The 19,567-nt window shown below is 32.1% G+C and overlaps 1 protein-coding gene across 1 annotated transcript; it reads left to right on the forward strand.

Annotated features, from left to right (window-relative positions):
* The first annotated feature begins 305 nt into the window (after window positions 1-305).
* On the forward strand, window positions 306-18,418 carry LOC124362242 (homogentisate 1,2-dioxygenase). Its single transcript, XM_046816582.1, has 10 exons — window positions 306-746; window positions 2,999-3,134; window positions 4,275-4,405; window positions 5,088-5,268; window positions 6,944-7,023; window positions 10,367-10,466; window positions 11,918-12,141; window positions 12,811-12,937; window positions 13,021-13,202; window positions 18,065-18,418. The coding sequence occupies exons 1-10, from the start codon at window positions 714-716 to the stop codon at window positions 18,200-18,202; spliced, it is 1,332 nt and encodes a 443-aa protein (XP_046672538.1). The 5' UTR covers window positions 306-713; the 3' UTR covers window positions 18,203-18,418.
* The last annotated feature ends 1,149 nt before the right edge of the window (window positions 18,419-19,567 follow it).

The raw sequence follows: 19,567 nt of genomic DNA on the forward strand, positions 1-19,567 counted from the left end.
ATTTCAGCCTTCCTGTGTAAAAAAAACACACTCATATGAGATATTTAAAGATTATGGCTCAATTACTTTGGCCATTATTATGTCAAATAGCATCCAGCCAATAATAATATGTTTTATTATAATTTAACTGATAGCAAATTTAATTTTCTACATTATTTAGACCAGAAATAATATTCTTATTAAAATAAGACGGAAGCTTTTCCATTGTGCAAGTTTTTGAAGTTATCATGTGCAGTGTAAATAAGATAAGAGTAAAATGTTTAGTTAAAGTAAAATATAAAACAGAGTCATTATGTTATCAAGAGAGCACCAATTAGTGCAAAGGAAAAGGTTGTTGTGGTACTTTTAGTGAGTCAATTCATACTATAACAAGTGTCATTTATGCTATAAAACATTCTTAAAAAGTTCTTTTAGTACTCTTAATATGATATAATTTTCATTTTAAATAATTAAGTTAACCATATTTTGATATTGTGTGGTAATATCATGCACTTCCCTTTGCATAAATAGTAAAAGTGGCAAATGATAAGTGTTATTACATTTTATTTAAACAAATATTATTAGAATAATTGTTAAGACATTGTGTTTACAAGATATGCTTAACAGAATTCACTGGAATTTGTTGGTAACTTTCCAAAATGTTCACAAAAATATAAACTTGCTCTTCTTGTTTCCTGAGTGGCCTTGAGGACCAGTTCCAGCTATAGCAAATAATGTCTCCCAGTTCAACAGCAATGGCTCTCAAGGTAGGGGTATATTTTGTTACTTACGTGTTAACGCCTAGGAAATTACTTAAAGTGTCTTACAGACAGGTTTAAATCTGTAAGCAATGTACTGTTATAAAAAAACAAAATTTTAAGCAAAACATTATTTATTGATTAAAAATTCTCATGAAATTATAACTCAAATGACCAATTAAACAGTTTTCCTCTTATTCGTCAAAACATATACCATTATTTTAGAGTATCCTTTAAATTTACTGAATCAAGCAGTTTTTAATAATTTTAAACTATTGTGCAGCAGTTTAACTTATACTTAAATTTAGCAAATAATAAAAATATATGAATCTAAACAGCATATTTATCCCTGTGCAGAAATTTTATTTTAATCTTAAGTAAGCACTTGAAATATTCTTTCCTATGTTAAATAGTGTCATTTTGGGGGTTATATTTACCATTTTTATAATAGAAAAATATATACTGTAATCAGGTTATTTTTAAGGCAGTTTATGTTTTATAAATTAAACAGAAATGAAAACAACAACATGAAGTAAATAATGCTATGACATTCACTGATAACATCAGTAACAAGTTTCAATTAAGGGGAAATAAATGTATCTAATGAATATAATGTATATCTTTCTAAATGTATCTTTTGAAGCTTCTAACATTTGGGATAAATTAATAGAGTGGAAGGGAAGGGGGCATCTTTACTTTACAAAACCTAAATTTTGAAATATTGAAAAACATTTTCAGTGATATGATATAGCTGCCAACAAAACCAAGACATTAAAAATTGCCAGCAAGTCAACTTACATTTATCTGATGATTTTTAAAGATGTGATGTAGAGTAATTTGATAAATACAATATTTATTTCTATTCTATAACAACCTTACTGAAGTAAATATTATTATGTTCATTGCAATAGTCAATAAATTTCTGTCTGAGTTATGTAATTTGAACATATGAAGTAAAAGTTATTATATTCTCATTAGATTGATTTAATATTTTAAAAGTGTTTTCTTATTATAATGGTTTTTGTTAAGTTTAACAATTTTTAAAACAGCTACTCTTTTTAAACCAAGAGTACTTTTCAGGACAAAATGTTGGTCCTAACATCTACCAGCTAAAGACAAGTACACACTTTTTAATACAAATATAGAAAAGTAGACATGCATAAAGCTATATATATATATATATATATATATATATATATATATATATATATATATATATATAAACGTTTACAAGGAATTGTGTTTGTCTAGATTGGAGGAACAAATGTACAGAGACACAGATAAAAGTAATGTACTTTAGAACTGGTAAAATCTGTATGGGGTACTCTGTGTATATAAATAAACAAATATATTGATACATGCATAGTTTAAAAGTTTGTTTTTTTGTACAACACAACATATAATCATGCAACAGAAAACGTATTTTATGTTACATGAAAAAGTGGCTTTTTTACAATTGCAATCACAATTGAACCTTGATAAATACTAAAGAACATTTTTTTTAACATTTACTGAATGACAAGCAATATACACATGACAAAATATCTCAATTTTGGAGAGTTAACTCAGAGGTAATAGTGAAAGCTGTGATGCGTAAACTTTCCGTGGCTAAGGAGAAAGTAAAACTGAACTGATTCACTTACAACTAATTATAACAAACATAGACAATACCACACTTGTTCTCATTGAAAAAATCTGATTTGCATCAGGATTACCATATTAATAGGTCTACGTTTTACGACCACACTCAATCTCACTGGGTTTTCCCACATAAATGCAGGCAAGGTGTGAATCAAGACTGTTTATTGTCATTAAATACAAAGTGCAATAGACAAAGTTGCATTGTTTGATGTCCACTAGTATTATTACATAATAGCTTATTACGCTACTCCTATAACAAAATAAATAAATAGTAAGAGTAAATACATTTATTTTAAGTGTGAATTATTTAAAACAATCGTTTTTGCAGATGCCCTTAAATTTCTGAAATATTATCATCAATAGTAAACTTATTGTAATTTTTAAAGCATTCTAACAAAGTTTAAATTTAATATTGTCTTTAATTAAAACTTTTTTAACATCTTCGATCAAACATTTTTAATTTTATGAAAGCTACTGAATGATTTCACAAGTGAAAAATCTTTGCCGCTTTTGAATTTACATGAACAAACTAAACAAGTAAAATTATTATTATGGTGAAATCTTGCTTTTCAGGTCAGACTTGACATTATTTATAGCTAAAAATATCCAATTCATTTCAGTACTTATCAGGATTTGGAAGTGAATTTTCATCTGAAGATCCAAGATGCCCCAACTCTCTTCCCCAGGGTCAGAATAACCCACAACAATGTCCGTATGGCACTTACGCTGAGCAGCTGTCTGGCACAGCCTTTACAGGTGGGTATCTTTGGGTATTGAATTGTCATTTATTAACGTACTCCTCATCTTTTGTACTAATAAACTCGTTTTCATTTTAAACATTGAAAATGATATGAATATTTTAACAAATACATTAATAAAAATTGTATTTGATTCTCTTTACAATATCAAATTATTATATTCTTTTATTTATTAGTTTAATTAAGTTACTTACTAAAAAAAAGAATAATAAAATACAATCAAGGAGTTCTTATAACAAATATTAAAAGGCTGAATGAGCCAAGAAATAGAACTTAAATAATCTACGGACATAATTAGCTTGAATACACTTTTATGTTGATATCGGTAGCTGGAATAGTGGAATGTCAAAGGGACCAAGAAGTCTTAATCTAGAGGGTGGTTGATTGTGCCAGCCATTTTGGATTGTTACATTTGTGTCATAGAATTTGAATAATAAATATCTTTTATTAATAAATTTTGCATAATGTTTGCTGATTAAAGATTGTCTTGATTGTTAATGATAAGTTTTCCAAAGTCTTTGTCCATATTGAAGGTTCTCACTGATAATTAGATTTGAAGTAAAGCTTGGGTCTCACAAAATTAAAAGTCTCTTCACCACATATTTGTGTTTAATATGTGCCTTAAAAACTGAAAAATATATCTGTGGCATTTGCAGCTTATTAAAAGTTGACAATTATTGTAGGGGAATTTGGGCTAGTAGCAAAAATTCATGTTAGATTGAGAAGAAAGAATTAACAGAAAGCAAATATCATTCACACACAACATTGTTCAAGCACGACCTTCTGTCTTCATGGTAGACGAAATAGAAATGAGAGAACATTAAAGTACATAAATTGAGAAACTTTAAAAGATCCTATTTCCAGTAAATTGTTACTTTACAAAGGGTGCATATAACCACGAGTAAAAGTGGTATAATTAATCAGTTCCTGATTCTTCAATAATGATTTGTCTTATTCTTGTTAAATCACTAATCAAATAACTAAGGAGTATGAGTATGTTTATCTTTCAATAACAGTATGAGTAAAAATTAGTTCACACACAGAAAAAAACATAGAATATTGTGTAAAAACTCTTTATTTTTTACAAAATGTCTTATTATGTACCATACCAAAAATCCAACACATTACTCTATTTCAGCACCAAGGCTGGAGAACAAACGCTCATGGCTGTACAGAATTAGGCCTTCAGTAATGCACACCCCATTCGTACCAGCCAGCATCAACAATGTGTCTGATGACTGGAAGAATCGGGCACCCAATCCTAATCAGGTAATCAGACATACAGTAAACAGACAGATTGATATTCTTTTACACTAAATGACACAACAAATTTTATGTTTTAGAAATAAAACAAATTCTTGTTTCATGACAATTCCAATCTCACTGGTTGTAATCCACCCAGATACATGTTTGTACCTACTTCGGTATCAAACAGATAACCATAGGCAAGCCAAGGATGAGAAACAGTGAAAACTGAAAACAACTCAATTAACTTCTATCCCAAAGTCCATTTGTATGCAATTTTATATTATAAAGATGGGATAAGATATTTTGAATTGAATTGAACTAGACACACTGAGGCCTTCTGTAGCTCGAACCTTTGAATAACTCAGATGTAACATAGATAATGCATGCATTGTACCATATAAACTGATGCCAATTGTCATCTTTCAAATATATTTTGTTTATATAACATAATAGAATATATTTTTATTCATGTAATTTTACAGTTAATGATAACAGACCAATACAAATGAATAGGTACCCTAAAGACCTTAAGAGCCTGTGGCAAAAAGAATCATCTTCTGAATCATCCTATTACATTTATAAAACATTTCCTTCAACATAAATTCATATCAAAATAAATTGTTTACACAATACTTATGATAACTTACATTCTTATGTCTGTTTCTTTTAATGCACATTACAACTTGTGTTACTCTATATTCAGCTTAGATGGCTACCATTTGCACTGCCTGTGGGTAAAGCTGTGGACTGGGTTGAGGGACTGCACACGATCTGCGGGGCTGGAGACCCAACCGTCAGATCAGGGCTTGCTATCCACGTCTATCTCTGTAATAGATCCATGGAGAACAAGTGCTTCTACAACTCTGATGGGGACTTCTTGTTTGGTGAGATTGAACTAAAAAAACCAATGTGTTGAATTATATATATATTTATGACACATGTCTGGATAAGGCACAGTCAGTTAAAACAAAACTGCAGTATAAATGACATCACTTCCCCTGCAAGTGAATTTATTTTGCTGGCCATTAGCTTTCCACTTATGCTGAAACAACTTATTTATCTTACTTATGTTTCTTACGATAGTCTACAATATTTAAAGCCACCATCTGTAAAATACGTTCTATTATCCAATTGATTTACGAAAGAAATGTTATGATTCATTGTCAGATATAAGGAAAAGTAGCTGCATGCAAAACAAAACAAAAAGGACAAGCAATTTTATTGATCTATGACAATACAAGCTCTATTGAGTATATCCAAGAATAAAACAAAATACTTCCAAAGTAAATGATTTGGGCATTCAATTGTCATTATTGCAGATATAATAAACCCAAAATTATAATTAATATTACAAAAAACAGTGCATTTTGTTGGCTGAGGATCAGCAAATATTTTCACTCAAGGGGGTGGAAAATTTTAATTACTGTCTGTGTGCATATCTGGTGACAAACTGACTAGAAATGTACTTGAAACGTTGCATCACACATTATTTCTACATAGACAAGGATGGGTTCTATGATGGTACATGTCCATTGACGGAAATTGAAGCCTATCAGCATTGAAGCCTATCACTCAGTATATTGCACTATTCTCTTTTGTCTGCTGAGGGGATCTAAAGTCTTTTTTCTGTATTGTTGCCTGTCTGTCTGTTTGTAGGCCTTCTCAAGTACGAAATGAGCTATAGACTAAATTTTGCATGCAACCTCAACAAAGCCTGTTACGCAACACGTTGTGTGGTGTGGTGTAATCCTACCTTGCATCAGGGTATTTTAAAAACAAATGTTAAATATCCAACCACACCCAACTCTGTTATCTATTTGCATTTACTTAAGTTAAGCACATTTAATGTCAAAATAAAACAGCTGTGTGTTACATACTATCTGATAGAAAAATTCATTATCAGTGAAGAAATCTTTAATTCGCCCTTCCATGTTATTTGTGTTTAACTCATTCAGATCCAAAGTGTTAATATACAGTAAAATCAAATCAAGATTTTTAGATACTATTTAAAATTATTATGTGAATAACGTGTTAAAACTTATATGAATATTTTATTGCAATTGAGAGTTACAAAACAAGTGCAAAATAATTTTTATGAGCTTGTTCCAAAAAAGATTTTTATTTTGACATTTGGTGACCTAGGAATTTTAATACTTAACATTTATTGTGTTTTTCTTATTTTAAACAACTCAAAGAAATAGTATTGATGTTTATTTAACGTATATCAACTACAAGTTAATAGTTTCACTAGCAACATATTAAATAATTGAAATAAAAAATATACTTTCTAAACAAAAATTATTCGAATTGGACATTTTCATGTTTTTTACAATTAGCATGTACATACTTCAACCACAAAAATATTTTAAAGGCTAAAATATATTCGTTTTCCTAAATAAAAGCTTAGATTAATTTCAAATTGTATTTCAAGAATTCCAATATAATATATGGTTGACATAACACAACTTAAATAAAAAATGGAAATAATACTTTTTAAATTTACAAACTTCAACAGAAAACATTGTTTTCCAACTTTTCTCTTTGCATATTATGTTCCAGTTCCTCAACAAGGGAATCTAAAACTCAAGACTGAATTTGGAATAATGAATGTGGAAGTCAATGAAATTTGTGTTATACAAGTAAGTAAAATGATCTACTGGAATTATAATTGGAAACAATCAGTACAAAAGTTACTGATGTACTTCCTGTATGAATAATTTAAAACATAACTGTACTTGGCTTTAGCAAAACATAGGGTTACAGTCATTTTACACATGTAATTGATGATGTACATGTGAGGAGCAAGAACTTGTACACAGAGTACTAGTGACTTAATTGAAGAGTTTACAGTTTTTCTTTTATAGGCAATCCAAGGACATGAAACATCTGCCAGAGCTGTGCATACTATTTATCCAGCTCCATGCAATTTTTTCAATTATTACCTCTTGTGAAAAATGCTGAAAAATATTGCTGAACTTGTAACAGTGCCTAACTGTTATTAATTGGTGTTTGATATTATGCCACAGCATTCATTAAATAGCTAACCACAATGAATAAAATGAGGCATTTATTGTCACACCCATTTAAATATTTTCGGCTTTAATTTAACAAATCATTTATTTCGAAGTTCATAAGATGATGTCTGACAGCAATACTTAACAATAAACAATATATAATACAGTTTTTAGAAAGGAAATAAAACACTATCCTTATAATCCTGTTTGCATATTACACTTGTATAATAAACTTGCAATCAATATTCTAATGAGTTTTTTCTTTGTCAGCATAGATTAAAAGCCAAAGTGGTTTTTTGTATATCGCTGGCAAAGTAATCAAAGATTATAGTGCCAACTGTTTTAAATATGTGTGTATATGTGTATGTGATGTTAATTTTATAACCTTTTGATAAAAAAAAAACACGTCTTTTAGTCTATCTTATCTGTATATACATACAGGGTGTTCAGAAAAAGGGTGTCACAGACTTCTGTGGCTGATAGTACTCATGATTTTAAACAAAAAAGTCCTGCAAATATAGGTGAAATAAATGTGTCACTAGCTGCCATTTTGTATTCTTTATTAAAAAATAACTATCTCCAAAACTAATAAAGCTACAAATACCTAACTTAGCACTTAGTTTATGACAAATAAAATAAAACAAAGTATTTGTGTAATTTGCTTTAATATTAATTAAATGGCGCATGTCAAAAATTTTTATAGTTAAATAACAAAAACCCAGTATACTTAATAGAAACTTCACAAAATACCAAATATTTTGCAATTTTTATTACAATTTCAACGGTACTTCGTTCAATGAATTCCGTCAACACATAAGTGAGCAAGACCACTTTAAATGTATGCTTGTGCTAGCTGGGAGCAACAAACATTACTGTTAGTTAAGGGGTTTCAGCTGTTTTGACATGCATGGAACTTAAATGACAAGTGTACCTTTAAATGTATGTATATATATATATATATATATATATATATATATATATATATATATATATATATATATATATATATTTACAGGGTGTACATAAAGTCCTGCACTGGTATAATATTTTCTAAACGATAACAGATAAATGAACAAGATTTGGTACATCAATACTACACCTAAAAATCTACTTTTTGAAGGAACTATCAGTTTTCTGTAATATCATGGGGACGTCCCGCAAGGAGTCGGAAGGAAATCTTAAATAGGAGCATAGGTCAATATGCACATCATTTTAAAGGGCTTATCTAGCAGAGTTTAATGCCGCAAACCGCACTCAAAAAGATTGATCCAGTACAAAATGGCGGCTGTTCAAAGATTTTACTTGGTTACATTTCATTAGTAGCCATAACCCCGGTAAAGCAAAACTGCAACCAAACGAATACTGCAGATAAATACTACATTATGATTGTCAGTTGTACAGAAGTGAATTATGACGTAGGTTATCCTCAAGGTTACAAATTTGGTCCTAATATATTGATAACGGGGAAAACCTGATAACAGTAACAATTAAAAAAGCTCTTATCTTTGGGTCGCAGTTTGGACTTTCCCAATTAGCCAGTCTATTCATAGTAGGCTATTCTAGTTTTCTTGTTTTAGTAGTGCTGTCCAACCTTTCTATCAGTGCACTTTAGTACAAAAGAGTTTGTCGTATTGCTTGTAGTTCTTCAACTACACTATGTTGCTTGACGAACGTGAACGTATAACACTTCTTATGATGGTTGGTTGGGGAAACAACGGACGATCACACGAGGAAGCATGCCATTTATTTCATGACTACTTTCACGAGAGGCAGCCAATTTCTAGAACAACTGTAGGGAGAACTGTTCAACGCTTTATTGGAAACAGGAAGTGTTTTCCGATCGTCATAAGACAGGAAGGCCCGCTACTGCGACAACTGAAGGCAACTCTTTAGATGTATTGCACTCATTTATTGAGAATACGCAAGAGTCCCTACGCTCAGCAACACAAACTCATGACATCTCTGTTACGTCTGTTAAAAAGATTCTGAAAGGGTCTAATTTTAAGCCTTATAAAGTTCATTTGGTGCACGAACTCAACGAAGTTGATTTCGATCGACGTATAGAATTTTGTGAAACTATGATGGCCAAAATAGATTGCAACGAAAATTGATGCAAACAATATTGTGTTTTCAGACGATTGTTCATTTATGCTGAATGGAAGTGTAAACAGGCACAATTGCCGTTACGTACTAGAGTAGCGAAAATCCTCACTGATGCGGGAAGCACATACGCAGTATTCACTAAAGGTGAATGTCTGGCTTGGTGTGATAGGTACCCAGTTGGTAGGTCCTTTCTTTATTGAAGGAAATTTAAGTGCAATATCATATTAACGTTTGCTAGAAAATGAAAATTACACCAGCACTTCGAAACATGTTTGGAGAACATTACCAGAATATCTGGTTTCAACAGGACGGAGCACCCCCACACTACGGCATTGACGTAAGAGCCTATTTAAACACTGTTACCAATATATTAGGACCAAATTTGTAACCCTTGAGGATAACCTACGTCATAATTCACTTCTGTACAACTGACAATCATAATGTAGTATTTATCTGCAGTATTCGTTTGGTTGCAGTTTTGCTTTACCGGGGTTATGGCTACTAATGAAATGTAACCAAGTAAAACCTTTGAACAGCCGCCATTTTGTACTGGATCAATCTTTTTGAGTGCGGTTTGCGGCATTAAACTCTGCTAGATAAGCCCTTTAAAATGATGTGCATATTGACCTATGCTCCTATTTAAGATTTCCTTCCGTCTCCTTGCGGGACGTCCCCATGATATTACAGAAAACTGATAGTTCCTTCAAAAAGTAGATTTTTAGGTGTAGTATTGATGTACCAAATCTTGTTCATTTATCTGTTATCGTTTAGAAAATATTATACCAGTGCAGGACTTTATGTACACCCTGTATATTACAGCTTGAATGTATATCTTTTATAATTAATTAGTCAATTGTATTTGTAGCAAGGAATGAGATTTTCAGTGGAAGTTGAAGGACCATCCAGAGGCTACGTACTGGAAGTTTATGACAATCACTTCCAGCTCCCAAACCTTGGTCCCATTGGTAAGTGTACCAGAAAACTCATAAACGTTTTATTGAACTGTCGTTTGATTTGTTTTGCTTGGATTTTACCTTTTTATTTCCAATTTTATTTGATTTACTTAGTTATTTGATTTTGAGAGTTATTCAAAGATAGCCTTGATTACTAATACTTCTACAATATAAGTTATTGAGTTTAGTTTTATTAGCTGTTACTAATTTACATTTTGAAAGGAATATAGTGTTCAATTTGTCATATATTTAAAATACACATAATTAATTTAGAGGTTATAATTTTCCCAATGATGATTATTGAACTGGCATTAGGGAAAATTCCACTTATTTGTTGAGTATTGTGATGATGCTCCAGATATGGTTTATTTTTAATATACACATTCCAGGAGCAATAAGGCGTGGATATGTAGTGCAAAGACTGAGATATCACTAAATAAACATGAAGAACATACATACTACCTGACATTTCCCTGGTTTTATCAGGACCCAGGTGGTTTTCCACTAGGAAGCTTGAAGTTTTTGGAACATGACATGAGGCAAAAAGATTGAACAAGTTGCTGAGATGGAGTCGGCTTTCTATGACTGTCACTTAACTCATGGATGCTACGGAACACTTCATTGTTAGGACTCTGAGTGACATCCAAAGTAGGAGATCATGTGGATCCTCCTGGAGCATAGACCCCTGATAGAGTACAGAATGGGACTTTTAGTATTACCATAACAGATTTCGTTGATAATAGAGAACATTTTACAGTTTTTGTCATAGTACCAGACAATGCCCCTTGTGAAAGTCGTACAAAACGATTTGTGGAAAACCCACATAGAATAGCAGAGAGCAGGGTTTCTCCCCATGACTTGACTTGACACAGTAATACTACTCCTTAAACTTATTAAAAAGTATTTTTTAATTTTACGCTTTGTACTCAATTTCCCAGCATGGTGAAGTGGTTTTGTAACTATAACTAGCCTTCGTAAAGGTGCATGTATCTCTGAAATCAATTAACTAGGGCCCAGTACCTTTCAAATTCAGTGAAACTCATAGAGACATTGAGGGAGCAGGTCAGCCAACTTTGATTATAACTCAGTCAACTTCACAATACAGAGTCTGGAAGCCAAGAGAGTGAGAGTTAAACTCATCTTGTAAAGACTAGAAAATCCTTATCATTAGAAACAAGATAACATGAAAAAGTAATTGAAGCATCCAGAGATGAGGTTAGTATCCAGAATTGGTAGAAGACACAGCTATAGTTATGATTAGTGAGAAGGCTTGGTACGGCTACCGGGCCAACAAAATAAAAGTAAAAGACGCCACAAGAGTGTCTCATTTTATACTAAAAAAGTGCTGAATATTCAAGTATTGAACCTGAGCTAGACTATGTACTTCAAAATTAACAAATATATAGTTTGCCAAAACTATTGTTAGAACTACTGATTTTACATTTTCGAATTGCATGTTATAGGAGCAAATGGACTTGCCAATCCTCGTGACTTCCTCACCCCAGTCGCATGTTACGAAGATTTAGATGTGGAGTACACAATAATTTCAAAATATCAAGGCCACTTCTTTGAAGCAAAGCAAAACCACAGCCCATTTGATGTTGTTGCTTGGCATGGGAATTACGTGCCTTACAAGTATAATCTATCAAACTTCATGACGATAAATGCTGTTCAGTTTGATCATTGTGTAAGTAGCTTTATTCCTCTGGACAAACAAATATAGTTTTTATCGGAATTCAAAACTAATGTTGTTTTTAGTACTGAAGTGTACTGGGTGTTTAAGTAGTCTCTGATCTTACCTCTTTAAAATAGAAAAATAAAAAAGTCTTTTGGGAATGACTTTAACTCTCTACATGTACAAAACTCAGAGTTTTCTTTCTAAAACTCACTATTGTTAGTAAATGTTAAGACAAACTTATAAACTTTTAGCCAAGTCATTCTAAATAATAGAAAAATTCACTATTCTTTTTTTTAATATTAGACTTTTGTAGTAAATAATTGCAACTACAAAGTAGGTAAACAACAAAAACATCCAACTTTAAATTATTATTTAATCTACAATTTTAATTGTTTACTTATTAATATAAGTAAACAATATACTTACTTTGTTTGTTATTAGTAATGAATAAGGAACAAGCAAGGCACCTAAATGAAATTTTGGAAAATTCACAAATGCACACTGATATTTAACCACAATTTATGTTGTCTGAACAGCAGGTGCGAGAAAAGAAAGATATTTTTTCTCATCTAGTATAGAAAAGTTTTACTAATTCTCAGCTAATTTGCCTTCATCTCCCTCCCAGAATCCTTTACCAATTTGTTATTTCCAGTAATTTTAACCTAATTTTCTGTACAGGACCCATCAATATTCACAGTTCTCACTTGCCCTTCGAACAAAGTCGGAACTGCTATTGCCGATTTTGTCATCTTCCCCCCGAGATGGTCAGTGCAAGAGCACACCTTCAGGCCTCCATACTACCACCGTAAGTTTCAAACATAAATAGTTATCACACATAGTTTAACTTTTTCAACGATATTCTATAATTGTATAAAACCTTGTTGACAGGAAATTGTATGAGTGAGTTCATGGGTCTGATCTATGGCAACTATGAAGCCAAGGAAGATGGATTTCTGCCGGGAGGGGCGAGTCTTCACTCCATGATGACACCTCATGGACCAGATGTCCAATGTTTTGAGGCAGCTTCCAACGCTCCTCTCAAGCCATCCAGAGTGGCAGATGGCACCATGGTAAGTTTATGAAAAACATTAACTACAAAAATCACAGCCTATATTACATATGAAAAACATTCCAATCTCATACATAATGTTAAACAAGTTATAAAACAATAATTAGGTGTTATTTACAATCTAGCAATTCTATGTTCAGTTTTGGATATGTGTCAATTACCACCTAAATTTCACAAAAACATTTTATATTTTTCTGTATCAAAAATTTTGCGCTCAGATGGCAATTAATGCCTTTGTCAAGTCGGAGTTGTTTAGTTTTAAATTGTCTTCTCAGGTTGAATGGTGGTTTCTGTGTCAAATTGGATATATTTAATAATTTCTTTTGACCCTGATGCTGGATGTCCAGATCAGCTGGCCATTCAAACTTGAAAAAAATGCTATGTTGCTGTAGCGATACATTGTACAGAAACTAGAATGGTCAGCAGTGTGCAACTAGTCCCTTAAAACATGGCTGACAGTGTCTTCTTATAAAGTGAAGTTTTTAGTGGTTAAAACAACAGAAAACCAAGTAACTACTCACAATTATCATACCTTAAAACACGTAAGTTTGATATAACGATAAAAACTCATGAACCACTCAAGCAAGCTAAGAAAACACTAGAAATAAACTAACACCTCATAGCTGACTTATTTCTAAAAGGTACCAATATTGATTGACAATTTAAGTAACATATTTAATTGAAAATCACCAAAAATAAAAACAAATTTCCTTAAAACCCAACAAAAATACTTTCTGAAGTGAGTTCATGCCTTCCAGATGTGCAAGCCACAAATAATGACAACTCAGCACCTGTGCTGACTCTGTATTGGCTTGCATTCCTACAGAGCCTACCTCAACCACAACCAAATGGACAAAGAACTTGGTTATTCCTTAAAATCAAACAAAATTATATTCATAATCTATTCTTTAATTCATATTTTACAAGAAAATTTAACATTTTTTACAATTTTAACCTACAGAATCAGCCAAACTTTCAACAAAAAGCTGATTACAATTATTTTACAATTTTAATGTAGAGAACCAGTCAAACTCAACATAAAATCTGTAGATCTCAAACTTTATTATAAACTGACAAAATATGATTATACATCAGACATAAATTTTGTCCACAAGAAGCAGGCAACTCCTTTGAAAAACTGCCCAAAACTTATTTTCCAAACAAGATTAGTGCAGTTTTACATTAATCATGATATCCTAACTTTATTTCTAATTATTTACTACTGGAACCAGCCAAACCAGCACACACACAAACTGAATCTTCTATTTTTCACCCAAAATCTTTAAAGCTCACTTAAAAACTATCCTTCAACTGTTCAAAATCAACCTAAGCAGCCTGCCAAAGCTTTAAACCCAAGACAGTACTTTTAACTTGAGGAATAAATCAAACCAATCTATATCAAGACAGGCCAAACCAAATCCATTGCCCCTTTATTTTGTTGACGCAACTGAAGAGCACTAGTGTACTACAGGCATGTCCCAGAAAAGTGAAGGCATTGTCATCTTTTCTTTGTGGAATCTACTCTATCGGAGTGAAATGTAAAGGCGTATTTTGTACAAGCAATTGTAAAAGTTGGTTCAACTCACAGATGTCTGAACTGGCCAGATAGCAAAATCAAAAAATAGCAAAAGCTTAGTAAAATAGAAATAGAAACTTGCCTGTGTGTAAATTGTACATTTAATATCCCTATCATCCCTACCCATGCACCAGATATTCTAGTCAAAAAAAAGGAAGCTATGCAAGAAAAAATTCTAAATTTTGAAAACTCAGAAGCCAATTTGGTAACATACTTTAACCTGGCTATTGAAGCTGGTAGTGTATTAGCAACTGAGAATAATGAGTTAAAACGAGAACTAAATTACGTTTCCACCAAGAACGACGCTCTAAGGGAGGAATTGCATGCCATTAAACTATCACATTCCAGGCAGCAGTCAGAGCTGGAAGATGAACTAATAACATCAAAAGAAAATATACCATCAATTTTAAATGAAAGTAGTTGTGCTTAAACAAAAACGTGAGGAGCAGGGGAAGTTGAATAATGAGTTAATCTATCAGACTGACACTGAAGAACCTGACTTATTAGCTACAATTAAAGCCAGCAATTAGTCAACTCCAGTCTCTGAAGCCAAACTGGACATTTGGAGTCCGACTTGGGTGACAAAACTATTAATGTTGACTCACTCACAAATGAAAACACCAGGTTGGCAAGTGCTGTTGAAGAGCTAAAAATAACATTGGAAGAAAGAGAGGAAGCAATATCTCACTTTAACAATAGCTCTGAAATCAGGCTTAAAGAGTTAATTGGGCAAGAAAATAAAACTAAAGACTTCTTAAAATCCCTCTTAAGTACAACTCAGGCATTCTTAACACAGGCTCCACCGATACCACAAAGACAACTGATCACACCAGGAAACAACAATACACAGAAAAACATGAAAATCTGCAAGCCAACTCATTAAAAATCCAAGTAATCTTACAAAACCAAAATATAAAAATTAAAAAAATTGCTAAAATGCTGACAAAGCTTGAATTAATGGGCTTTAGAGACCAACTGGTTGAACTCAAGCAGAGCATGAAAGGGTTCAGTGTTTTGCATAGATCTATCAGACTCCCTGTAAACAGAGGTGTACCACAAGGTTCTGTCATGGGGCCTGATCTGTTTATCCTGTTTATATCTGACTTCCTAGCATACATGGAAACCTAGAGTAACACCATAATGCATGCCAATGACACGGTTCTCTTGATTTCTGGGAATAATAGATAGGCACTCGAAGTACAGTCATACATCGCATTAAATGTTGCTTTTGAGTACTACACAGCAAATTGCCTTATTTTTAACGAATCAAAGACCAAAGAAATTATCTTAGGCAGCATGAGCATTGTCAGCATTTCCCAATCTTGACTGGGTGTTGTGGTTAACAGTAGATTATTTTGGACGGATCATGTTGATAATCTGTGCGATGGACTTTAAGAGAGAGTTAAGTATGTCGGCACAGAAGACGCAGTGAGAATAGCCTACAAGACTGTTCAAGTGCCATCTTAGATGTGGCATCGTCTTGTGGGGTGGTACAACATATAGCAACCCGGAGCGTATTCTGATCACTCAAAAAAAGACTATCGGAATACTGGCTGATCTTTACTGGAGCCAAGATTTTTAAAGTCTTTCCTGATATGATCAAGAGAGCTGACCTGGTCACCTTTAAGAAAAAACTTCGAGGGTGGTTGCTCCAATGACCATTCTATACCATAAGTGAATTTCTGGACTGGCTGAATTTTATCTGTGACTGTTGTTGTAGCAACCATGTAAAGGAAGTTCTGAACTGATATTATTACAATTACATTGTTTTAAGTGACACCACTTTCAATCTTGAAAGTTGTAAAATAAAGATTAAAGATATTCTCAATCTCATACTCATTCTATTGAGCTGTCACAGAAAAAGCAGTGCAGCCACACAATTTAATGTAACGTAATGGTATATGGTAAAATAGAAATTTGTCTATTTTCCTACTATTGGCTTAATATGTGACTATTAAAATTACATGAGTCATATTAGATTCTATTACTTTGATAGGTCGAGCGAGGTACATACAGAACTTTTGTTCACAGTATTACTGGTTTAGTGCTCTTACCATTAGTGCAGAGTTTACAAATTCAATTCTAGATGAGAATAACAAAAGTTTGCTGTATTTGGCAATGTAATTCAGCCTTATGAATGTCACAGATAAGTAGTATATATATTTTAATATTAAGAATAAGAAATCAAAAGATAATAACGACAAAAATTTCAATATTTTATTTCAAACCATCTCCGAAAATAAAAGTTAATAAATAGGGCTTTAAGAACAAAAAAACAACACAGAAAAATATAAATAAAGTATTAACGAAGTCAATTGCTTAGAATAGTTGACCATATGATTTCATTTTCCAAAATAAACTTTATTGAGTAAAGTTATTTTGGATTCAATTCACTTGGAAATTTAGATTTTGTGGAAGGTAATGGGTTCGTTTCATGGCACTTAAACTTTGCAATATTTTCTGACTAGTTCACTGAATATGTTTCTTCAAAATTTAAATTATGCATCAAGACATGTACCATTGCTCCTACCTTTTAATGTGTGTATACATACCTGTGCCCTGTTCCTGTTTGTAAGAGAATTTATTGTGGAATCAATGCAATATTTAGGGAGTATCTAGTACTGGATTTGATAAATTAATAATATTTTTGGATTCACAGGATGCCTTCAAATACTCTGTAGGATTTTTGTATAGAGCTACTTGTAAATAAATGTTTTTGACGTGTAGTACATGTTGCATCCTAAACGTCTGGGTTTTTTGCAAGGATGTAATGCAATTATTTTTTTATTGTTTTGTGTGCCGATTGTATTCAGGTAATTTTGGGTGTACTAAATTATATCTAAAAACTAATGGTTTTCTAAATCTTATTTTAAAAATATGTTTGAAAGTTGTGTTTGGTTGAAGCAGAGCTGTTCAATAAACTTTATGCTTCTCTTAAAGATTATTGTTAATTTTGTATATATGTTGTTGTGTGTTCTTGGATTTCTTTAGCCAATGCTTTGCTCTACTAATACATTAAATCCCATCTTCATTACACAAAATTGTGACAAATACGTTTAAATTTAATTTAATTTTTATTTCAATAATTAGTAATGACATTATTTTTATTATTTTTGCAAATTTCCTGCGAATTCAAGGAAGATATTTTATATGTACAAGTATTAGTGATTTTTTTTATGGTACTATAGTACATGGCATACTCTGACGGTATTGCTTTGCTTAAGGAATAATGTGTTAAAATACTGCTCCTGAACACAAAACTAACTGTTGTCACACAATTGTTGCAGGCTTTCATGTTTGAGAGCTCACTCGGTTTGGGCCTGACGACCTGGGGTGAGAAAACCTGCAATAAAATTGACCCTGACTATTATAAATGTTGGCAAGGACTGAAAAAGAACTTCAAACCTCAATTTTCTGGAAAGTAAACCCATCGTAAATTTTACTACATGGAGATAATACAATCAAGTAATTACTTAAACTTGAGATATTATGTTAAACTGGTATATCATATTCTCTCAATTATATTGATACTCTATTTAGAAGTTACATATTCTAGAACATTTTAAAACATATAATATTTGTAATGATATAATGCAACATGATGCTATATGATAATGTTATGAAAGTTTATTTTAATCTCAGTTTGTGTTTCATTTTATTTTCCCGAATCCTTTCTATAAATCTAGCACAAGATATATTGTGCTGGGCGATGTCAAATACGCTCTTCATAAATTTTGCAATGATTTCAGATTGAATAATGCATCTGGATGTTTCTAGATCAATGGAACCTACATTTTGCCATATTTAAAATGTCTGACAGTACCAAAGGAAAGAGTTCCTTACTCAAAATATTTAAACAAAAGTTTAAATAACCTTGCAATATCGTTTTGGAAACGCCATAAAATAAAAAAATCTGATACCAACCAAAGCTTTTTGTCTCTTTATTTAAACCAATGATAACATTGTAACTATTAAACATGTCATGATTAACATTTAGGGGAAGGTAAAGTATAAGTGAGATATGTTCAGAATTGAGCATGTTCCACTGTGAATATATGGAAAAATGTAAACCCACAAGATTTTGAATTCTGACTCTTTAGTGTCATCCCTTCTTTCCTGGGTTTGGTACAGTGCATTCTGTACTGGAGTGCTTGCAATTATGAATATGCATCCATTGTAAAACTTTTCCGATTAGTACTATAACATGTCATCAAACTTTAACTTGTTGATGGTTTTGATATATTTAAATCATTATAGATTCTGTACTGAACCAGGGCTGCTGACTATTGTCCTATCATATCACACTCTCTGCTGAGTACCAGATTCAGATGGCAGAGAAATTAAACTCAATTATAAAACCTAATTTTCTGGTTTATTACTACATGGCATAGGCATGTTATCCTGAGTATGTATTGATGTTCAACATCAGACATTTTATTTATGAGATGGAAACCTTGCCTTCAGTTGGTTTACTTTAACTTGAATATAGTCATTTGTGTAAACCTAAACTGCATTGCTTGTATTTATTTATAGTATGGTCATGTGTATTGTATACAAAATTAGCTTACAACACCCAATTGTTCAGGTTTGGTGAGTAAGACCGTCAGTAGAATATTTAGGTTTGTCATGGCTACAGGTTTTATAAATGACAATGAATTTTAAAGTGTTCTACTCAGTAATAAAAAATCTGGCACTAACACTGATGATGTAACAGCATGTACCAGTAGTGCTGTAACTGCAAAGCATCAGTGCTTGCAACTAATGCACCAGTGCTTTGACTGCATCCACCA

The sequence above is a fragment of the Homalodisca vitripennis genome, chromosome 5, assembly GCF_021130785.1.
Source record: "Homalodisca vitripennis isolate AUS2020 chromosome 5, UT_GWSS_2.1, whole genome shotgun sequence".
Taxonomy (NCBI): Eukaryota; Metazoa; Arthropoda; class Insecta; order Hemiptera; family Cicadellidae; genus Homalodisca; species Homalodisca vitripennis.

Excerpts from the sequence above, each read along its gene's own strand:
- LOC124362242 (XM_046816582.1), top strand. The coding sequence starts at position 714 with ATGTCTCCCAGTTCAACAGCAATGGCTCTCAAG. Across the intron at positions 10,467-11,917 it reads CCCAAACCTTGGTCCCATTG|GAGCAAATGGACTTGCCAAT; the intron begins GTAAGTGTACCA and ends TGCATGTTATAG. Across the intron at positions 12,142-12,810 it reads CTGTTCAGTTTGATCATTGT|GACCCATCAATATTCACAGT; the intron begins GTAAGTAGCTTT and ends TTTTCTGTACAG.